General features: G+C 35.6%; 1 protein-coding gene across 1 annotated transcript; it reads right to left on the minus strand.

The window, feature by feature from the left end:
- Nucleotides 1–17273: 17273 nt before the first annotated feature.
- Nucleotides 17274–18572, minus strand: LOC145117680 (gamma conglutin 1-like). The gene has a single exon (XM_079053984.1). It carries the CDS (start codon nucleotides 18426–18428, stop codon nucleotides 17274–17276), a length of 1155 nt encoding a protein of 384 aa, XP_078910110.1. The 5' UTR covers nucleotides 18429–18572.
- Nucleotides 18573–18958: the final 386 nt, after the last annotated feature.

Below are 18958 nucleotides of genomic sequence, written 5' to 3' on the forward strand. Positions count from 1 at the left end.
GTACCTTAAAATAATTATTTGGGCTATTATTATGAGTTATATAAGAGTGTTGCTTAACGCTTATATAATAGTAATAATGGCTAGACTATTAATTAGTCTCGGTAAATATTAGACTAAACCCTAGAGATAATGATACTAGGTTTTGTCGAAGGAAATTGTTTTAAAAGTAACGAAGTGTTGTCCAAGTGCAGAGTCACCACCTTAACAAGTGAGTGCATAGTTACTTTCATCTTACACATAGATATGAAGTATTTAATATAAACTACGTGATATGTTTGCTAATTGTCTGAATACTTGTTGTCTATGCTGGTGAAAGATTTTTATACATATTTTAAATGATTTAAACTGTATATGTATTTTATATCTACAAAAATGTTGGGGTAAAACATGGGTAGATGAAATATGAGTTGGACGATAAGTTGAGAGGTAATATAGACCATGAGGTAAGGGTGAGAGGTGGACGATGTGAGAAGCCTTTTTTCCAAATGTTGGCCCCGTCATGTAGCAGAGTATGGATGGCAACCACGGACTATTCTAGACAGTCCAGTGGAACACTAGCAGGCTCACAACCTGTAGGTGTTGTGAACGATGTGTTCACCGGTGTACCCTAAAAACCCATTGACCTGTATTGCCAGTCGACTCTCGAAAACGATACTGTCAATAAACGAGATAACCCTGGCAGATATGCCTAAAGGACTCTACCGGCAGAAGCGCCTAATAGAGAACCTCATAACCCCGGCAGATGCGCCTAAAGGACTCTACCGGCAGAAGCGCCTAATAGAGAACCTCATAACCCTGGCAGATGCGCCTAGTGGACTATACCGGCAGATGCGCCTCATAGAAAATGTCACAATTTTGGCAGCTGCGCCTAAGTGATAGAACTACCAGATGTGCTTGACAGTTGTGTCATAGGCAACGATGGACTTCGTGCCTATTCCTTAGGACAATCCTTAGGAATGAATTAACGAGGAATAGTCGATTATTAGGGTAGATCGTTAAGAGTAAAGAAGATAATGGGGATAGGTAATTGGGTTGATTGTTTAATGATTAAACATAATTATATTATTGTGGGTTGAAAATCGTATGTACTCACCAGGTTTCCCAACCTGACCCACTCAGTTTATCTGTATCACAGGTGTCGATACGAAGCTACATTAGACTGAGAGATTAAAGAGATGTAGATCACTAGTGTAAATTAATGTAAGTTCTGTTTATGCTTATTTTTCTGTATTGATGATGACATCTCAAATGTTTTAAAATGAACAAAAATACATTTCTTCGGAAATGCTTTGATAACGTATTTATCATGTTTTTCTGGGAACAAATTCCGCAACACTTTTATTGAAAATGTTACTCTGATTTTTATAAAGCATAAACAAAATCGGTCTTTTTTGGCCGTGAAAATGGAGATGTCACAGTTGGTATCAGAGCATTAGTTTAAGCGAACTAGGAATATAGATTTATTTCTAAACTTAAACTTAGAATGTTAAGCGATGATCGTGAGGAGTGTGTTTAATATATTTTAGGAAGTACACCTGAATAGACACAAGCACTAGCTTAATTAGGGAAGATGCCTAAAATGCTTTTATGTTCTAAGTGATTTATGCTGCCTTATATGCTTTATGATGTTATCGTTTAATCGGATCTATGGTCTGTTGCCGATCGGATCTGGAAATTTTATGTGTTCAGATTTCTAAACGTTTTTTTACGGTGTTAGAACTGGCATGTAACTTTTCGGAGTAATAAGGAGGAATACGCGCCTAAATATTCCTCTATCTATATTCTCGTCTAGATACACCGAACACCTGCTTTGGTGTGCAGAACATCATGGCGAAGACTCGTAGTGAATTGAGAAAATAGAGGAAATGAGAAGGCTTACGATAGTGAATGATACCTATCGGAAGATATCATAAGAGTGATATCTTGCCTTTAGAACGCGTCTAAGAAATAATACGTCTAGTACAGGAGAAGTACAATTTCGATTAGCAGAAAGAACGATTTTTTGTATAATCCATGAAGTTATCCCATTTCCATCACCAACCAAGTTGAATCAGAATTGATGATTGAAGATACGCATGGAAGAAGTCCTAGTAGAGTCTAGGGAAAATTATGTGATAGTTTGGACACATTTGTATGTGTTAAAATTGTTTTTGTGGTAATAACTTGAGAACTGTGAGACAATACTTGGGATGAGTATGAGTAGGTGTGAATGGTAGTAGAGGCCTATACTACCGGAAGCACAGGACTCACGCTTGGATCAGGGAAAGTCACAAGGTTATCAAGAAACTAGTAATCGATTTCGTTTTATTCAAGAATGTCGTTACCATCATTTCGGTAATGACTAAGAAGATGATTGTTATTCCAACCCTAGTGGTCATACCAAATTGAGTCCGACTAAGACGATTATGTTACATGGTTCAGAGAACCAAGTCCGATGTAGCACCGAACTTAAGCTGGAAGAATTAATCAAAGCGATCAGTAGAGGTATCGCGACGGTTGCTTGTAGCTAGAAATGCTACCTTTTCAGATGAGATTAGAACATGAAGGAAGGTATAGTCTGTTCTGGAAGACTCCAAGAGACCTGAGTCTAAGCGTTGCAACATACGATGATAAGTCATTAGAATATGACACATCATTCCATTGTAGTAATAAAAGAACTTATCTTAAGTTCGTATCCAGTGAGGATCGAGATTGTGACTTGAAGGTCATAAATTGGAGTCTAACGTGAGATAAGGAGCAAGTGCAAGATCGAGCACCGCCTGCAGTCACGGAGTCCAAGAGTTAGATACTCATTTGAAGAAACAAGGAAGTTACGATTATTACCTAGGATGAAGAGATAACGTATGGAGTCATTATACTGCCCTGTTTCGTTGATGATTCTGGGATGTAATCATCCTAAGGAGGAGATAATTGTAACGCCCGTAGATCTGGGCTAGTCAATTTAAAGATAATAGGGGTCAAAAATGACTTTTCGACAAAGGATTATTTAAAATAAATAATCTTAACCAAGTTGTAGAATATGTCTCAAGGGTTCCGTACATATAAAGAACGCCGAAATCCGAGTTATAACGAAAAAGTTATGGCCCGTTGAAGTTTTTCGGCAAAACCAGCACGACACCGGGAGACGTAAATAGTGAATTTACGATAGAGGACTTTTTAGCCTTAGTGATCTAAACAAAAGTTGTACTATACGTTAAACCGAGAACATACAAAAAAAGAATGCCCAAATCTGACTTCGTATGAGGAAGTTATGAATTTTCTAAGATTTGGCATAGTAGTGCATGACCCGAAACTCGAATTTTAGTTCGAACGGTTTTTGGCCTACGCAACCTAAATGAGAGTTGAAGATCTCATTAATAGGAACTTGACGATAAAAAGACAGACGAAAACAGAGTTCGTATGAAGGAGTTACGAATTCTTCGCGGTCATTTAACAGTCTAATCTCCTCCTACTGTTAAATTTAAGATCGGTCCAGAATTAGCCGACGGAGTCTAAATGAAATTTGTATATTTTTTTTTACCTACGCGTGGATATAAAGAACGTTGAAAACGGAGCTCGTATGCGAGAGTTATGATTTTTCTAAGTTGGGAGGCTGTTGTGCGAAATCGGGTGACGTGGCGAAATCCTTGATGTTGCTTCCTCCCCAAGGCTAGCCACCAGAGGGTGACATGTGGCATGGAATAGACGAGTAGGTCCTCCTACTCGACAAGTTGGGTTGTTTCCCAGCCTATAAATAAGGGTGTGGGGTGAAACCTTCTCCTCACACCTCACACCTCCCACTTCTACTTTCTCTCTCTAGAAACTCTCTCTAAGCCTCCCTAACCCCCCCCCCCCCAAGCCTAGGGTAACTCCCTAGCACGAGGCGGAAGCCCCGGAGCGCCTGACGGTTCCGAAAAGAAGAGCCTTCGGCTCAGAAACTCTACTTCGGCGGAGCCCGGTTTTGAGAAAAACCAGTTGTAAGTGAGCTTTGTCTACCCTATCTTTAGTATAACTTATGTTTCAATATATCAACATTATTAGGACCTTAAAATAATTATTTGGGCTATTATTATGAGTTATATAAGAGTGTTGCTTAACGCTTATATAATAGTAATAATGGCTAGACTATTAATTAGTCTCGGTAAATATTAGACTAAACCCTAGTGGTAATGATACTAGGTTTTGTCGAAGGAAATTGTTTTAAAAGTAACGAAGTGTTGTCCAAGTGCAGAGTCACCACCTTAACAAGTGAGTGCATAGTTACTTTCATCTTACACATAGATATGATTTATTTAATATAAACTGCGTGCTATGTGTGCATATTGTCTGAATACTTGCTGTCTATGCTGGTGAAAGATTTTTTTTCATGTTTAAATGATTTAAACTGTATATGTATTTTATACCTACAAAAATGTTGGGATAATACATGGGTAGATGAAATATGAGTTGGACGATAAGTTGAGAGGTAATATATACCATGAGGTAAGGGTGAGAGGTGGACGATGTGAGAAGCCTTTTTCCAAATGTTGGCCCCGTCATCTAGCAGAGTATGGATGACAACCACGGACTATTCTAGACAGTCCAGTGGAACACTAGCAGGCTCGCAGCCTGTAGGTGTTATGAACGATGTGTTAATCGGTGTACTCTAAAAACCCATTGACCTGTATTGCGAGTCGACTCTCGAAAACGTTACTGTCAATAAAAGAGATAACCCTGGCAGATGCGCCTAAAGGACTCTACCGGCAGAAGCGCCTAATAGAGAACCTCATAACCCCGGCAGATGCGCCTAAAGGACTCTACCGGCTGAAGCGCCTAATAGAGAACCTCATAACCCCAGCAGATGCGCCTAAAGGACTATACCAGCAGATGCGCCTCATAGAGAATGTCACAATTCTGGAAGCTACGCCTAAGTGATAGAACTAGCAGATGTGCTTGACAGCTGTGTCATAGGCAACGATGGACTTCGTGCCTATTCCTTCGGACAATCCTTAGGAATGAATTAACGAGGAATAGTCGATTCTTAGGGTAGATCCTTAAGAGTAAAGAAGATAATGGGGATGTGTAATTGGGTTGATTGTTTAATGATTAAACATAATTATATTATTGTGGGTTGAAAACCCTATGTACTCACCAGGTTTCCCAACCTGACCCACTCATTTTATTTGTATCACAGGTGTCGATACAAAGCTACATTACACTGAGAGATTAAAGAGATGTAGATCACTAGTGTAAATGAATGTAAGTTCTGTTTATGCTTATGTTTCTGTATTGATGATGACATCCCAAATGTTTTAAAATGAACAAAAATACATTTCTTCGGAAATGCTTTGATAACGTATTTATTATATTTTTCTGGGAACAAATTCCGCAACACTTTTATTGAAAATGTTACTCTGATTTTTATAAAGCATAAACAAAATCGGTCTTTTCTGGCCGTGAAAATGGGGATGTCACAATCTCTTCCACATTTCTAATGACTACAGTTCCTTCCTCGAACATGACAATCAGGTTGTCAATGATTCGACCAATGATACCTCAAAACTCTTCCAATAAAATTTGTGAAACCTCAATGGTAGTCCAATCATGTACTCTTGCGTTGTCCGCATCAATCTCGGAGGACTTTGCTTCCCATCCAAACATCGACATCCTATTATACAAGACCAACTGCCATATCATAACCAAAGTGTCATTATTAATCCATCATAATTACCCATTAATCAGGAACACGCACATCAATCCTCTACCAGCTTCTTAGATTCCCGGTGATTTTCCTTGATTTAAGTATAGATCCTGTGATTTCAGTAGTACGGGTCTAATACTACCTTCCACGCCTATGTATACTTTCCTCAAGAATCATCCTGAGTCCACTAAGTCACCTAATTATAATAATACTCCCAATACCCACTAAACAACATACTACCTGCACTAAAGCACTTCCTTTGCTCTCTTAGGATCCCCACCTCACCCTGTCACTAGCTGCTGAATGACTCCTACTAATGTTAGCTAACTACTTCATGAATACAATTACATGTAATAAAACTTAAATAATATTTTGAATAAAAGATCCTTCCCTACAATGGTTGGACTCAGAAGAGTTGTGTAATAGGGCCGAAACAATTATTCTAAAACCATTTAACCTTTGTAGCATGTAACTTAACGTATTCATGTAATAGTTAACCCATGTCGATATAAGCCCTACAAAGCACAAATCAAGTAGTATTCGAGCAATAGAACTCTACAGGAAACAAGTCATCAATAAGCATATTCCTTAACAGGGATCTCTCCCAATAGTCATCTCTCTTAGTAGGCATTCTAGCATGCAACCATGAGCAGATCCTTATTCTAACTTCTAGCATGCATTTCTAACATATCACCAATACATATAAAACAAGTGTGGGTAACTTGGGGAATAACTTTTCTTGAGCTCTGACTGATTGTATACATCACATCTTCTCCTTTAGTTATTTAAAAATTATTTATGAAAAAATTGTTGCAGATCCTTAGTTTGAGTTTGGAATCACATAAGTGTTTGTCTTATTCTTTCAAACTCGGGCTCTGATACCAACTTGTAACATCCCAAAAACCATGATAAAATTTTTCATTTTATTAAAAAAAATTTCATAAAACCATAAATAATCAACCATCATTTTCAAATCAAATCCATAGAATCTGAGTAGCAAATAATCTCTCGAACATAAATCAGCAGGGGGTGTGTACGATCACGCCTTATCCTTGCCCCGATCATCTGAAGTACCTAAAAACATTAAAATCAAAAATTGTAAGCCAAAGCTTAGTGAGTTCCCCCAAAATACCCCACATTATATTACATAAAAATTCATGCACATCGGGCCCACAGACAAAGACAAGATTGCCCTAGGCCCACATCACGAAGACTTGATTGCCCCCAGTCCCACAACCACATAGACTAGATTGTCCCCAGGCCCATGGTCATAAAGACTGGATTTCCCCCAAGCCCACATCATAAGACTGGAATGCCTTCCCGGCCATCAGCTTATGATTGGATTGCTATCGGGTTTGCTGGCTCACAACACAAAGCAGTATTGCCTCAACCCAACTGCACCATGTACTAATAATAACCAATAATACAGGTAATCATATAGATCTACCAATCTATCAAGTCACTATAGTATACCAATATCCTACTCACAAGGACACATACTACAATACAAACTATAATGATAAAACTCACCTTGCAGTCTAGAAGATAATATCGTTGATCACGGATCTAAAATTGACACTACAGGTCACGCATACAACAAACAGCGACCAAGTCTCAACTACAGCCCAAAACCTTCAATTTAAACTAAAGTCAAAAATGGTCAACGTCAACGATCAAAGATCCACAAAACCAATGGTCAACTTAGTCAAAGTCAACGTCACGTTGTGGGCCCTCCTTGGCCATGTGGTGTGAAATTTAAGTCAAACAGTTAACATGCAGGACAATGCCACATCGTGGGCCTTCGTTGGCCATGTTATAGCAATGGCAGAATAAAACAGTTGGGGGTTCCAACTTTACCAAGTCGTGGCTATCCATTCTCCATGTCGTCGTCGCTGGCAGAATGTCATTTCTTCTCAGTAAGGACTTAATCCCTACCGACCAAGGTTCATCCTCCCATATCTACTTCATTTTATTGACTTAATGGATAAAGTTTCAAACTTTATCCATTAATACCTCATCCCTAAGCAAGATCTTAAATCCTAAGTCCAAAATGTCATAAATTCTTCATAAAGCATGCGTGGATATACGGACAAGACTAAGCTTCCAACTTTACAACACGAAAAGGTCCATAAAATAAACCTAGTGCTTAAAAAGAGGCTGGAGTCATCTCAACTCTAAGCACACCAACAAGAAGGGGCCAAAAGCATAAACTGGAAAAAAATCTAGATTTAACAAACTAGAAGTACAGGTTGAAGCGTTATACTCACAATGATTCAAAAACTTAAAGAATATGATGGATATAGGATTTCTATTTTGCTTCTTGCATTAAAATGGACTTCTTTCCTTCACAAGCTCCACTAAATCAAGGTAACTACCTCAAGATCAAGCCACCAAGCTCAAACTCATGGAAATGAGGCTAGGGTTTCAAGGTAGGGAGATGGAAGATGAAGAATATGACCTAAAATGGGATTTAAGGTGTTTATATATATGAGAACCCTGAAAATCATGGGTTTGGGCTGCAACGGTTGCTACATCATGGAGCCCACCAAATCAACGTGTTCATATTAACCTTGCCATGTCGTAGGCATCACTACGCCACTTTGTGGCATAGGGTTTTCTCCAAACACCCCCATCTTTGATTTCATTAAGTGTTACTTGATCTATTTAAAAGAAACGTGATGTTACAGCAGCGCCCCTGGAAGCAGGGTTCAAGGGGTGGTAGCCCCTTGCAGGGTCTAAGGGGAAGAACCCTTGGCTAGGTTCGAGTTTTCTTGTGAAAGTTGATGGGTTTTATAGGTTACAAATATTTTCATGAGGCGGAAAATAACTTAACTCTTAAGTTCACATGCAACCTATTTGGATCTATGTTTTTTCCATTGATAACAATAAACTATGAACATCAAGAACCCTAACCATAACCTACTATAATCAAAATATACATAGGATTAGGGTTATATACCTCTTGATTATTGTAGGAAATAATCACACCAATATCCTTCTTGAAAACCTTGGAAAGCAGGCACCAATAGCTTAGTGCCTCTAATGGTTTGTACCCAAAACCCTATAAACCTTAGAATGATGAGTAGAGAGAGAGAGAGAGAGGAGATGGAAATTTCATTCCTATACTTCTTAGGAATGCCATGAACGAAATTAATGAGCCAAGGGGTCATATTTATAGTTTAGGTAACTTGAAGGCGAGGATAGATTTGAATGAATTAAACAATAGATTTAAACCCGATTAAAATCTTTTCCTTATCTGCATCTAGGAGGCTTCCAAAAACCCTAAATCCCTTCCAAAATTGTCTATTCAATGGTGGGTTCTAAAATTGTTTCTTTTGTTCAGCTATTGAGAAATACCAATCCACCTTTTGCACTTTTAATTATTTCCACTTAATCCCAAATTAAATCCAGATTAATTCTGATTAATAATTAATTAATTCTAATTGATTTTTTATTAATTTATTAACTATATAAATTAACAAATGAATTATTTCACTATTGATCTCATGTTAATTTATTAATCAATTTATAAATTAACCAATCAATTATTTATTTCTAATTAATATATTAATCACATAATATATTAACAAAGCATTTCTCTATCTCCTAATATCATTTCTAGCTATTTCTGGTTATGAGGGTTCCCCCAAAAGGACTTTGTTTCTATTTTCAAGTTTATACCAATTTAGTTATGAGCTTGGACGCCTTAATCGAACAGTCTCCCACTTGGATTGATCTATAACTACAATTGAAAGTATAACCAAACAAAAAAGAGTGCTTTCTAAAGCCACTGCCAGACTTTTATCCAATCAAACATTGTCCCTATGATAAGTGATCAAATATTGCTTCCCACTTCAACATATCATATGGACATGAGACATTGATCAGAATCAATTTCATAGTCCTAGATTTTGTTTCTAAATTTCCTAATTTGTGAAGATTGAATTTAGACTACTAATTGATTGCATCAATTCAGTCTGGGCTTGGCCAAGCACTTCAGATGTCGACAACAAATGAATGAGGGGCCCAAAGATATCGCTTTTCCTGTTAGGGAAAAAGAAATAAATAAACTTTGACTCATATGCTTGTAGCTTTTACTCAACAAATTATGCATGGCACTACATTTTATGACATCATGTTACTGATGCATTTTTGCAATAGCAATGCACAACTGATTGTAAATTACAACTCATATATCTTCATATTAATAATACAAGATATTATCGTCTTACAATTACTCGTGATAGAATCCATGAAGTAATTCGCTGAGCATGGGTTTATCCAATACTTAAAATCCTTATTTTTCTAAGTACTAGTGAACATTTTAACAATTTTATTGCAATGTCTAATCCCCATAAACAATATACAATTCAATTGATCACAGTCTTAATTCACTACTTACTTCCAAAAGTATTAGCGACTGTGGAATTTCTAATAATCAAATCATTCAGGAAGTAAAACATGCAAAGTAAAACACAATAATAAATTAATTAACTATGGTCTCAAATCTATTGAATGTAAATAATCTCTATTATTTAATCAACATAATAATTACGACTTTATTTATTGTATAATGTATCGAGTAATCAACTAACCACTTGAATTAAACATCAGTCATACTATATTATGAACATGCATATTATGCCTCTCTAAGGTCATTCCTTTGTGAACAGATCTACTGGACATTATTCCAATGATGGTCATTTCATAATTCCAAATTCTTATCACTATCCAATATGTGATAGAATTTCAACTTTACATGCATTGATCCCTTGCGATATCTAAATTACAATGTCTCAAAGACTGAGTCTTCGATATTACAGAATATTCCACTGGAAATTTTTTACTAGAAACAATTCCATGACAATGAAGTCTCAATTTCAAGGTACACTCCTTGAATACTTCTCTTGCATTAAAGTTTCCAACTAACATGAAGATTTTACAAGCTTCTTCCATTATGGTAACATTTCCATATTGCCATACGACCATCAATTTTGACCAAGAATCATCTCAATCCATAAACGTGTCACTATGGTCCATCCTAAATAATATCATACTTCTAAGTATCCACAAGCAACCGGTCTTTGGCAAGCCTCAAAATGTTCTTGACAATTTGTTTAATAACTCTAGTCAATTAAAGTTCTAGTCCTTTTTCTCACAATTCTAAAAGCATTTGAAAAATTAGAATAAGTGAATATTATAGCATGTGTAATCGATCCTATATTCAAAGCACATGGGATTCGATTCATTATGTCTCGCATAAGGATTTGATATATGTTCAATCTCTTGCTATAATATTTCTATGTATCGAATGTCCTATCTTAAAACATTTCAACATGATATTCATATATTTCTTTGACTAAGTCCTATTAAACTTTATGATCTAAACCTTTAGATTGGAAATGAAGTATAAGTTCCCTTTCCTTTAAGTCTACCAAAGAAAAACAATTCCCGAACTTTGTAATTTGCAAATTGAAAACTTTGTTCCCTACGAACAGTATTGTCAACATGCAATACTGACATAACAATTATGCTCCCACTAGCTTTGACACGTACCCAAAAATCAACTGGACTTCTAGAAAGCAATACTCTTGACTTTCTTACTGAAGTACAAATTTTGTTATGTGATGCTTCTGTAAGTCTCCAACGAGACTTCTTAAGCTTATACACCTTAATCGGATAGCATATGTATGTGTGTTTAAACCCATCAAGACTGATAGATATATCTCTTAAAAGTTCAAACAATTTCATGTCATTCCTCAAATTTTGAAATATGAAAAGGGATGCCGTAATCATATTGTGATTTTGAGAATGTAATTAACACAACCAATATCCATATCGATCTTTATCAGATCTTATAATCTATCAGCGAAAGTATTTCCTCACAATCATTCTCATGAATTAGAGCAAAAACTTTGCCACCTAGATTTCATGGTGTATACATTCCCATCCATGTGAAGCTATCATTTCCAAGCTACAATCATAAGACAAGGTTTAGGACCAACCCAAATTCAAATTTCGCTTTCCTTCATGGACTAAACTTTGCTATTCTAAATTTCTTCCCCTCTGGTAGCACAAGGACCTACCAGTGCTTTCATGTTGTTATCAACTCACCCATATTGATCAATATACTTTCACTGACCAACGCACTTTTTAATTTGAAGTTAAATGAAAACATAGAACTCATAAGCGATTCCAACTCAACTAGAAGTGAACAGAAATAAGAATGTGTCAATCAAACATGATAGGTTATCAACCTCAGGTTGCATGCTAGTGATAACTAAAAGGTTTATTGTCGGTTGACTCTTGAAACTCTTAAGATTAATACGACTCCCACTGAATTCTTAGCATATGAGTTTTCTCTCAAGGAACATTCCTTGATGAGCTAAAACAAATATTCAAAAGTTCGTGTGGATTCTTGATATGAAAAACACTTCATAGAATAGGTCTCAGTTTATCTTTTTTTTCTCGATTAACGAAAACATCAAGCTCTAATTCTATATGTGCTAGAGTAAGAAAACATTTTTACTCCACATATTTCGAGGTGTTTTCAACCTTCTTAGTTTGAAATGAGTTTCAAGATATGATTCATAGTTACTAGAGCATGGCTCTAGAACTTCATTTGGAATGAAGTATGACTCATTTCTTGATAAAACTATTTCTAACAATATTTGATTCTTATCCTTAGTCTTACAATTCCACTAAGATGTTCTTTTATGATCAATTGTGATATAAATCCACTATTACTAAGATGGTCATAAAACATGATACTAAAGCATTCTCCTTTCTTTTCAGATTGGAGAATCTTTTATCTTCTTGTCTAATAGATTCTTCTATTCGTTTTGCTACTCTATGAATCTTTTCAAAGTATTTGAATTATGCTTAATCTCATAAACACAACCATATTTACTAAAGCATCAGTAAATCATGACGAATGGAGGTATCATCCTTTATGGTGGATCTGAATAGTCCATATCAACATGTACTAGATCCATTAGTCGTTCACTTGCCTTACATAAACATGTGATCAACGAATTAGTCATAATTTTTTAATGACCAAGATTCTCATGCATCACAAAGTTCGAATTGCATGACTCCAAGATTTTGTCCAAATGAAACTTGGTGATGAGATTTCTTTTCACCTAGTCAATTATGACAATACCAAAAGTGATATTATAAGTATGAAATCTACAATTAATATTGCCAATATTAGAAACATAACCAACACTTTCATAAATGCCATTGCAAGGAAATATAAAATAAGGTAACCAGATAAACCAAAATTTCACTTTTATTGAAAACAATCGAAAAGTTGGAACTTGTCCTTACAACATATAAAATGAAAAACTATGTTTCTAGACATCTCCTAAGAGTAATAGCAATCTATTAAATTATCCTAACTCCTCTAAAAGTAGCTCCAAATTCTGATCTTTGAACCATGTGACAAAAGTCCATCTCTCGCGATTAGATTTAGCTTGCTTTGCTTGCTTCCTTCTATCTCATAGATCCTTCAATATCATCAAAATGTGACTATCACATCATGTATTAATATTCTATGCATAAGAACTAATAAAACAATGGAGTTAGATAATGGATGTACCTGAAGTAGAGAAATTTGAATTGACTTTAGCATCTTTGAGATCTTTCAGGTACTTTGGGTAGCTTTACAACCAATGTCCTTTCAATTGGCAGTAGAAACGAATGGACTCTTTGGAGTTAACATATGGAATGATCCCAGAACTAGCTTTTCTCTTTATCATATGATTAAACGGTTTGAACTTGGACGACCCCTTTCCATTGGGAAGGGAAATCTTTTCTGGATCCCCATTGTCACCATTGTTAATGTCCGTGAAAACCTTGGAATTAGACCTTATAATCATCTCTGCTTCATATGTGCTCTTAATCATTTATGTTTCAACAATAATCAACATTTGGGTCAGATGAATTAGGTCCACGTCGATATTCTTCATATAAAAGTTCTCAATGAATTGATCATATGACTTTGGAAGTGAAAGAAGAACCAAATCGATGGCGTGCTCCCTTGGGAAAACGATTTCATTTTCAGATCATGCGCACACACAAAATTTCCATCTTTATGTCTACATGCCAACTGGGCTTGAGTTATTTCGTATCTTTCAACTTGAGTAAAACATGTCGTTGGGAGAGTCACTGAAAGAGGAGACGGAAGAGTTGATGAAGAATGATGTCGAGTTCCACCAATTCCCGAAGAAGGGAAAATATTTTCACCTTAATCAGAATATGGAAGATGATCTTCAGAAGGAAGAGGAAAACCCTTTACAAAAGAATGAGGAAGTCCATTTCTATGTTCATAAGACATCTAAAATTGGAAGAAAAAAGAGAATTCAAGTTAATTTATTTTAATCCTTAATTATTAACTCGGAAATTTAAATTAAGGCTAGGATCCATATTTTCGAGTCAAACATGGAAGAGCAACGCCATAATCAAATTTGAATATATTTTAGGTAGGTAAGGCTTTTACCAATTTCAATCTTATGAAACTCCTAGATCTTTTGAGATTCATTAAATCTTATCAATGGAAATTTTAATCTCGGATTATGCTCTCACTTTTGTGACTGGGATGTCGAGGATCACAAACAAGATGTGAATAACCATGGAAACCTGCCTGGCAACCTCGAGGTCTTTTATTATCTCAAATTGATGTGCTGGCTAACCACACACGCTCCATCAACAATGATAATTTTCGAGATGCTCCATCATATCTCTTTATAGTCCCTATTAGTATGTCGGTTAACCACACACGCTCCACTAACACAACATATAAAGCACGATGTGCGTTTTCACGGATTAGCATACTTTTCACATTTTTCCTAAAGTAACTAGAGTGAGATTTTTTAACAAAGGTTCAAGTACTTTTATATCATTATACTTTTAATGAGGTTTTGTCCTATCGAACCCATTTTGCTAACGACCGTCCACCAAACATGGGAGCCGTAGGTGAGAGTGGACACGCATTCAATGACCATTTTATAAGTCGTTTCCTTATATCCCCTTATAGTATGACTGCGTGAATGACGTGTACTTGCGATTCGACTTACTTAATCTTATACATATAGTAATTAACTTATATATATATATATATATATATATATATATATATATATATATATATATATATATATATATATATAATGTGTATTTTAAAACTTTTCAAAATACAAGGTTTAAACTTTTAATTATTTAAATTAAATTTTAATTACATTAAATTTAAACTATGATTTAATCTTTATCTTTTAATTAACTTTTGATTAATTCAATTTAAATCATTTAGGGATAAAATAATTATTTTCTATTAAACAATTAATAAAATAATTCAAATTTAATCCTAATCCAAAACCCTTCTAATTTTCGAAATTTGGGTTTTAGGGTTATCAAATTTAAATTATTAAAATTTTAAGGCTATTAAAATAATAATTAAGGGAACTATGAAACCCTAAGAACCCCTCCAAAACAGTCCGTGGAGGGTTTTATAATTGCTTTCTTTTATTCAACTATTGAACAATTACAATTCATCCATTGTACCTTTAGCTATTTCCAATTTATTCGAAATTAATTTCAGATTAATTCTGATTAATAATTAATTAAATATAATTGATTTCTTATTAATTTAGTAACCATATAAATTAGTGTATCAACCATTTACCTATTGATCTCATGATAATTTATTAATCGCATAACAAGTTATGAAATCAAGTATTTATTTCCAATTAACATATTAATCACATAATATTTTAACAAATCATCTCTCTCTCTCTCTCTCTCTCTCTCTCTCTCTCTCTCTCTCTCTCTCTCTCTCTCTCTCTCTCTCTCTCTCTCTCTCTCATAATATCATTTCTAGTTGTTTCTCTTTATGAGGACAATCCAAAAATGATTTTGATTCTATTTCAAATTTATACTAAGTTACTTATAAGTTTAAACACTTTAATACAACAACTATTTGGGGAAATTTTGACTTTGTTTTAACCTTTATAGGAAAACACGAATTTGTGACAGTTTATGACTGTTAGAAACTATCGTGTGACAGTTTGGGGCAGTTTTGGGACATAAAACTGTTGTATGATTGTTTTCAGACAAACTATATACTTAACTAATTTTGGTCATAATTCTGGGACACATACAAAATCATAACCTCTCATTCTCTGTTCTTGTTTCTTTTATATTCTGAGTCTTATCCAATTGAAAAATCAGAGTACCACCGAAATACTTTAATTTGAAAGTGTTATCACGAATCTCAAAATTCCAAAGTGTTATTACATCCCAAAAATCTAAAATGTAGCACACGCGAAATTCCCCACTCTTGCCAACTTAGAGAATCTTGGTATTTACCCCAATTCTTCTTGTCACCTTTTCAACTCACGTGTAGAGTCCGAAAATCATCTGTTTGTTGACTGCCTCGTCGCCAAAGAAGTCTAGAGCCAAATCTCATCATGGTGGAAGATTTTTCGCACTCTTTCTCCGCGTCTCTGATTTTATTTATTGCAGGAATCTTTTATGTAGTAGCAACCGGTTGGGCTTGGTTCATGAAGCTATATAGTATGTTTGTCTTCAGTTGAGTGATTTGGAACTTTTAAAACGACAAAATGCATTCATCTGATACCAAGACACATTCTTCACTGGCAAATGAGGTTCAAATTCTTTCACACCTTTGGATAAACTCTCGTATGAAGAAATGCAGTGCTTTGAGATGGATGGTGCATCGACCATATAGCGGAATGTCATTCGTGATTCTTTGTTTAATTTGGGTACATGCTTTGTTTGTGTCTGTTTTGATTTTCCTTTCTTTACTCTGAACTCTCTTTCATTTTGTTCCTAGCTCCGTGCTAGGGTGCAATATAAAATCCATTTTGCCATTAAAAAAGAGGTATATATAATAAATATATTGCAATTTTTGTATTAATGTAGCAAGATGCCAAATTACTTTTGATGGTTTTACGGCTATCAGCATATAATGGTTCCTTACCTACCTCTATACACCACAAACAGAGTCGTTAGCTATATTACCTCTATCCGATTATAATTAAGAATTTGCCGATTAAATGTGTGTGGGTGGGGTGGGTGTTGACCCTTGCCAAAGGTGCGATAAAATTAAGTTCATAATTTGTTAGATTCTTGTGTCTTTGGTAGAGCCATCACCCATATTACGTGAGATTTTCTCCTTTATTAAATTAGGCTTCAAAGTGGGCCGGTGAAGATTGGAGAGCCCACGCCTAGGGCATGGCCTATTAGTAACAAAGATTTTCCAGTTGTGATTAATAAAAATTCCGATTGTTATATTATTTGGGATTTTTTTTGTTTATCAAATTTGCATGATTTACTTGTAACCGATCCTTTTCCTCTTAGAGTCACCATGGTGGCTTTTAATTAAAGTTTTAAAGGCAATGGTCCAACTTTTGTATAAATCCTGAAACATGAGCTCATATTATGTCCGATAATGGTTTTGTGACTCGCTGTTTCTCGATTACACATTGACAAACTTGAACATGAACTTTACTTTGAGGAGTAATAGGCTGCAGCGGCCGATAATTTCTGCAATTAAGAGATCTTGTCTAGGGAAAGTAAATGTTGTATCAACAACTTAACTATTGGTAAAGTTAAAATTTGCACATGAAGTCTCTTTAGTCAGTAAGGACGAACTGAACCCTATAGTAGAATTTTGTAGATCAAGAAGTAGGAAGTTATCCTCCAACTGAAATGTTCCTATCACGATCCCATGTTCACTTATTGCACCCCCGTCAACAAAGGCAAGACATGCAACATCATTTGTTATTCGTTTCATTGAGTTAGCAGTGGATATAGTCCAATTCTTTCCATTCCGAAGACTAAGATCAATCTCAGGAACCTTCAAACCATCTCCAGTTTCATTCTTCAAGGTCCTGAAACAAAGGCCAAATGGTGCGACTGGGCTTGTAAGAGGCATTCGTTTTGTAACCTTTGAAAACCTCCGAACCATGCGATCATAAATGTCAGTTCTAAGTGTCGTGTAAGGCTCGGTTGTACTGAGCTTAGTAGTCATATTCCCGGAGATGTTAAGAGATCTCCCTCTGATTATAATGTCATCGGCACCTACAAAGTATCCAAAAGAATCTGGATGCTTTAACAACGGTGTATATGAAAGCAAACTTCTTACATCAATATCTGAGTGTGGAAGAAGGTAAAAAGGACCAGACCCAAAGAATAAAATCCCAGGAGCAGACGAGTTGCTAGGCAAACATAGAGCCAGGCTTGTTTTGAGCTCTGACTGAAAGAAAGAAGCTGGTAACGCATAAGGGGAGGTCGAAAACGCCATAACACCACTAACATTTACAGGGAATGATTCGAAAGATGTAGAAGGAGCACATGCAGCATTAACTATAATGTCTTGATAAAAAGGAAAAGGGTTTGTTCCATCACTTGTGTTTGCTTCAAAAGTATCAAAGTTGAGCCCGGCATGACTACATATCCCAGTTACAGGATTGATCACATTGACAGGGCATGTATAAAGTCCCCAACCAGGTAACGTGTAGCTGTTGGTTACTACGGGGCAGGAAGGAGCATGATAAGAGTAAGTAGTCCGAACATCACTACATTGATATTCCTCGCAAGAAACAGGAGAGGTACAAAGCTTGTTGCTTGGGCAAATATTTTCTCCATACCTGTTCCATAACAGGAGGCAATCGTGCCATGTGAAAGGAGCATCGATGTCTATCAGAAATTTTGGATTCTGGAATGTATTGTTTACATATGGTGTCATGATCGTAATGCTATACACAGGCTGAGCAGCATCGGTGTGTTTGTTTACTGGGAACAGAAAGGAAGTGTATGGTAGTTCCAAATCTGCTTTGGCTTCATGTTCATAAGAGATCAAGGCCAGAAAGAGAACGATAATTTGTTGCAGAAGAAGTTGCATTTTTGATGTTGTATATATGTTCTCAACAATGAAATTTTTAAAAGTGGATCAAGCGGATATATATACATATTTGACCAACCATGTGTCACACCGTTACTTCCTATAGTTGTTTTAGAGAATCACTTGCTGGCAGGAGGCATTGATAGCAATTCTTGAAAATCAACAGACAATGAAGCAATTTCTTTTATATATGACCATGAACGGTGAACCACGTCTTTCATGATTTCCGAATATTTGTTACCATTTTTGCGTTGGAAAGTTTTATTGTTTATAGAGTTATTAAAGCAATCACTACAAGAAAATTTTGGAATAGGCACAGAAAAATTCAACAGCTTAACCTTTTCTTTTTTAATTAAAACAAAATAAATTATTTA

Source organism: Lactuca virosa, chromosome 5 (genome assembly GCF_052849685.1).
Source record: "Lactuca virosa cultivar CGN04683 chromosome 5, Lactuca_virosa_CGN04683_v6, whole genome shotgun sequence".
NCBI classification, from domain to species: domain Eukaryota; kingdom Viridiplantae; phylum Streptophyta; class Magnoliopsida; order Asterales; family Asteraceae; genus Lactuca; species Lactuca virosa.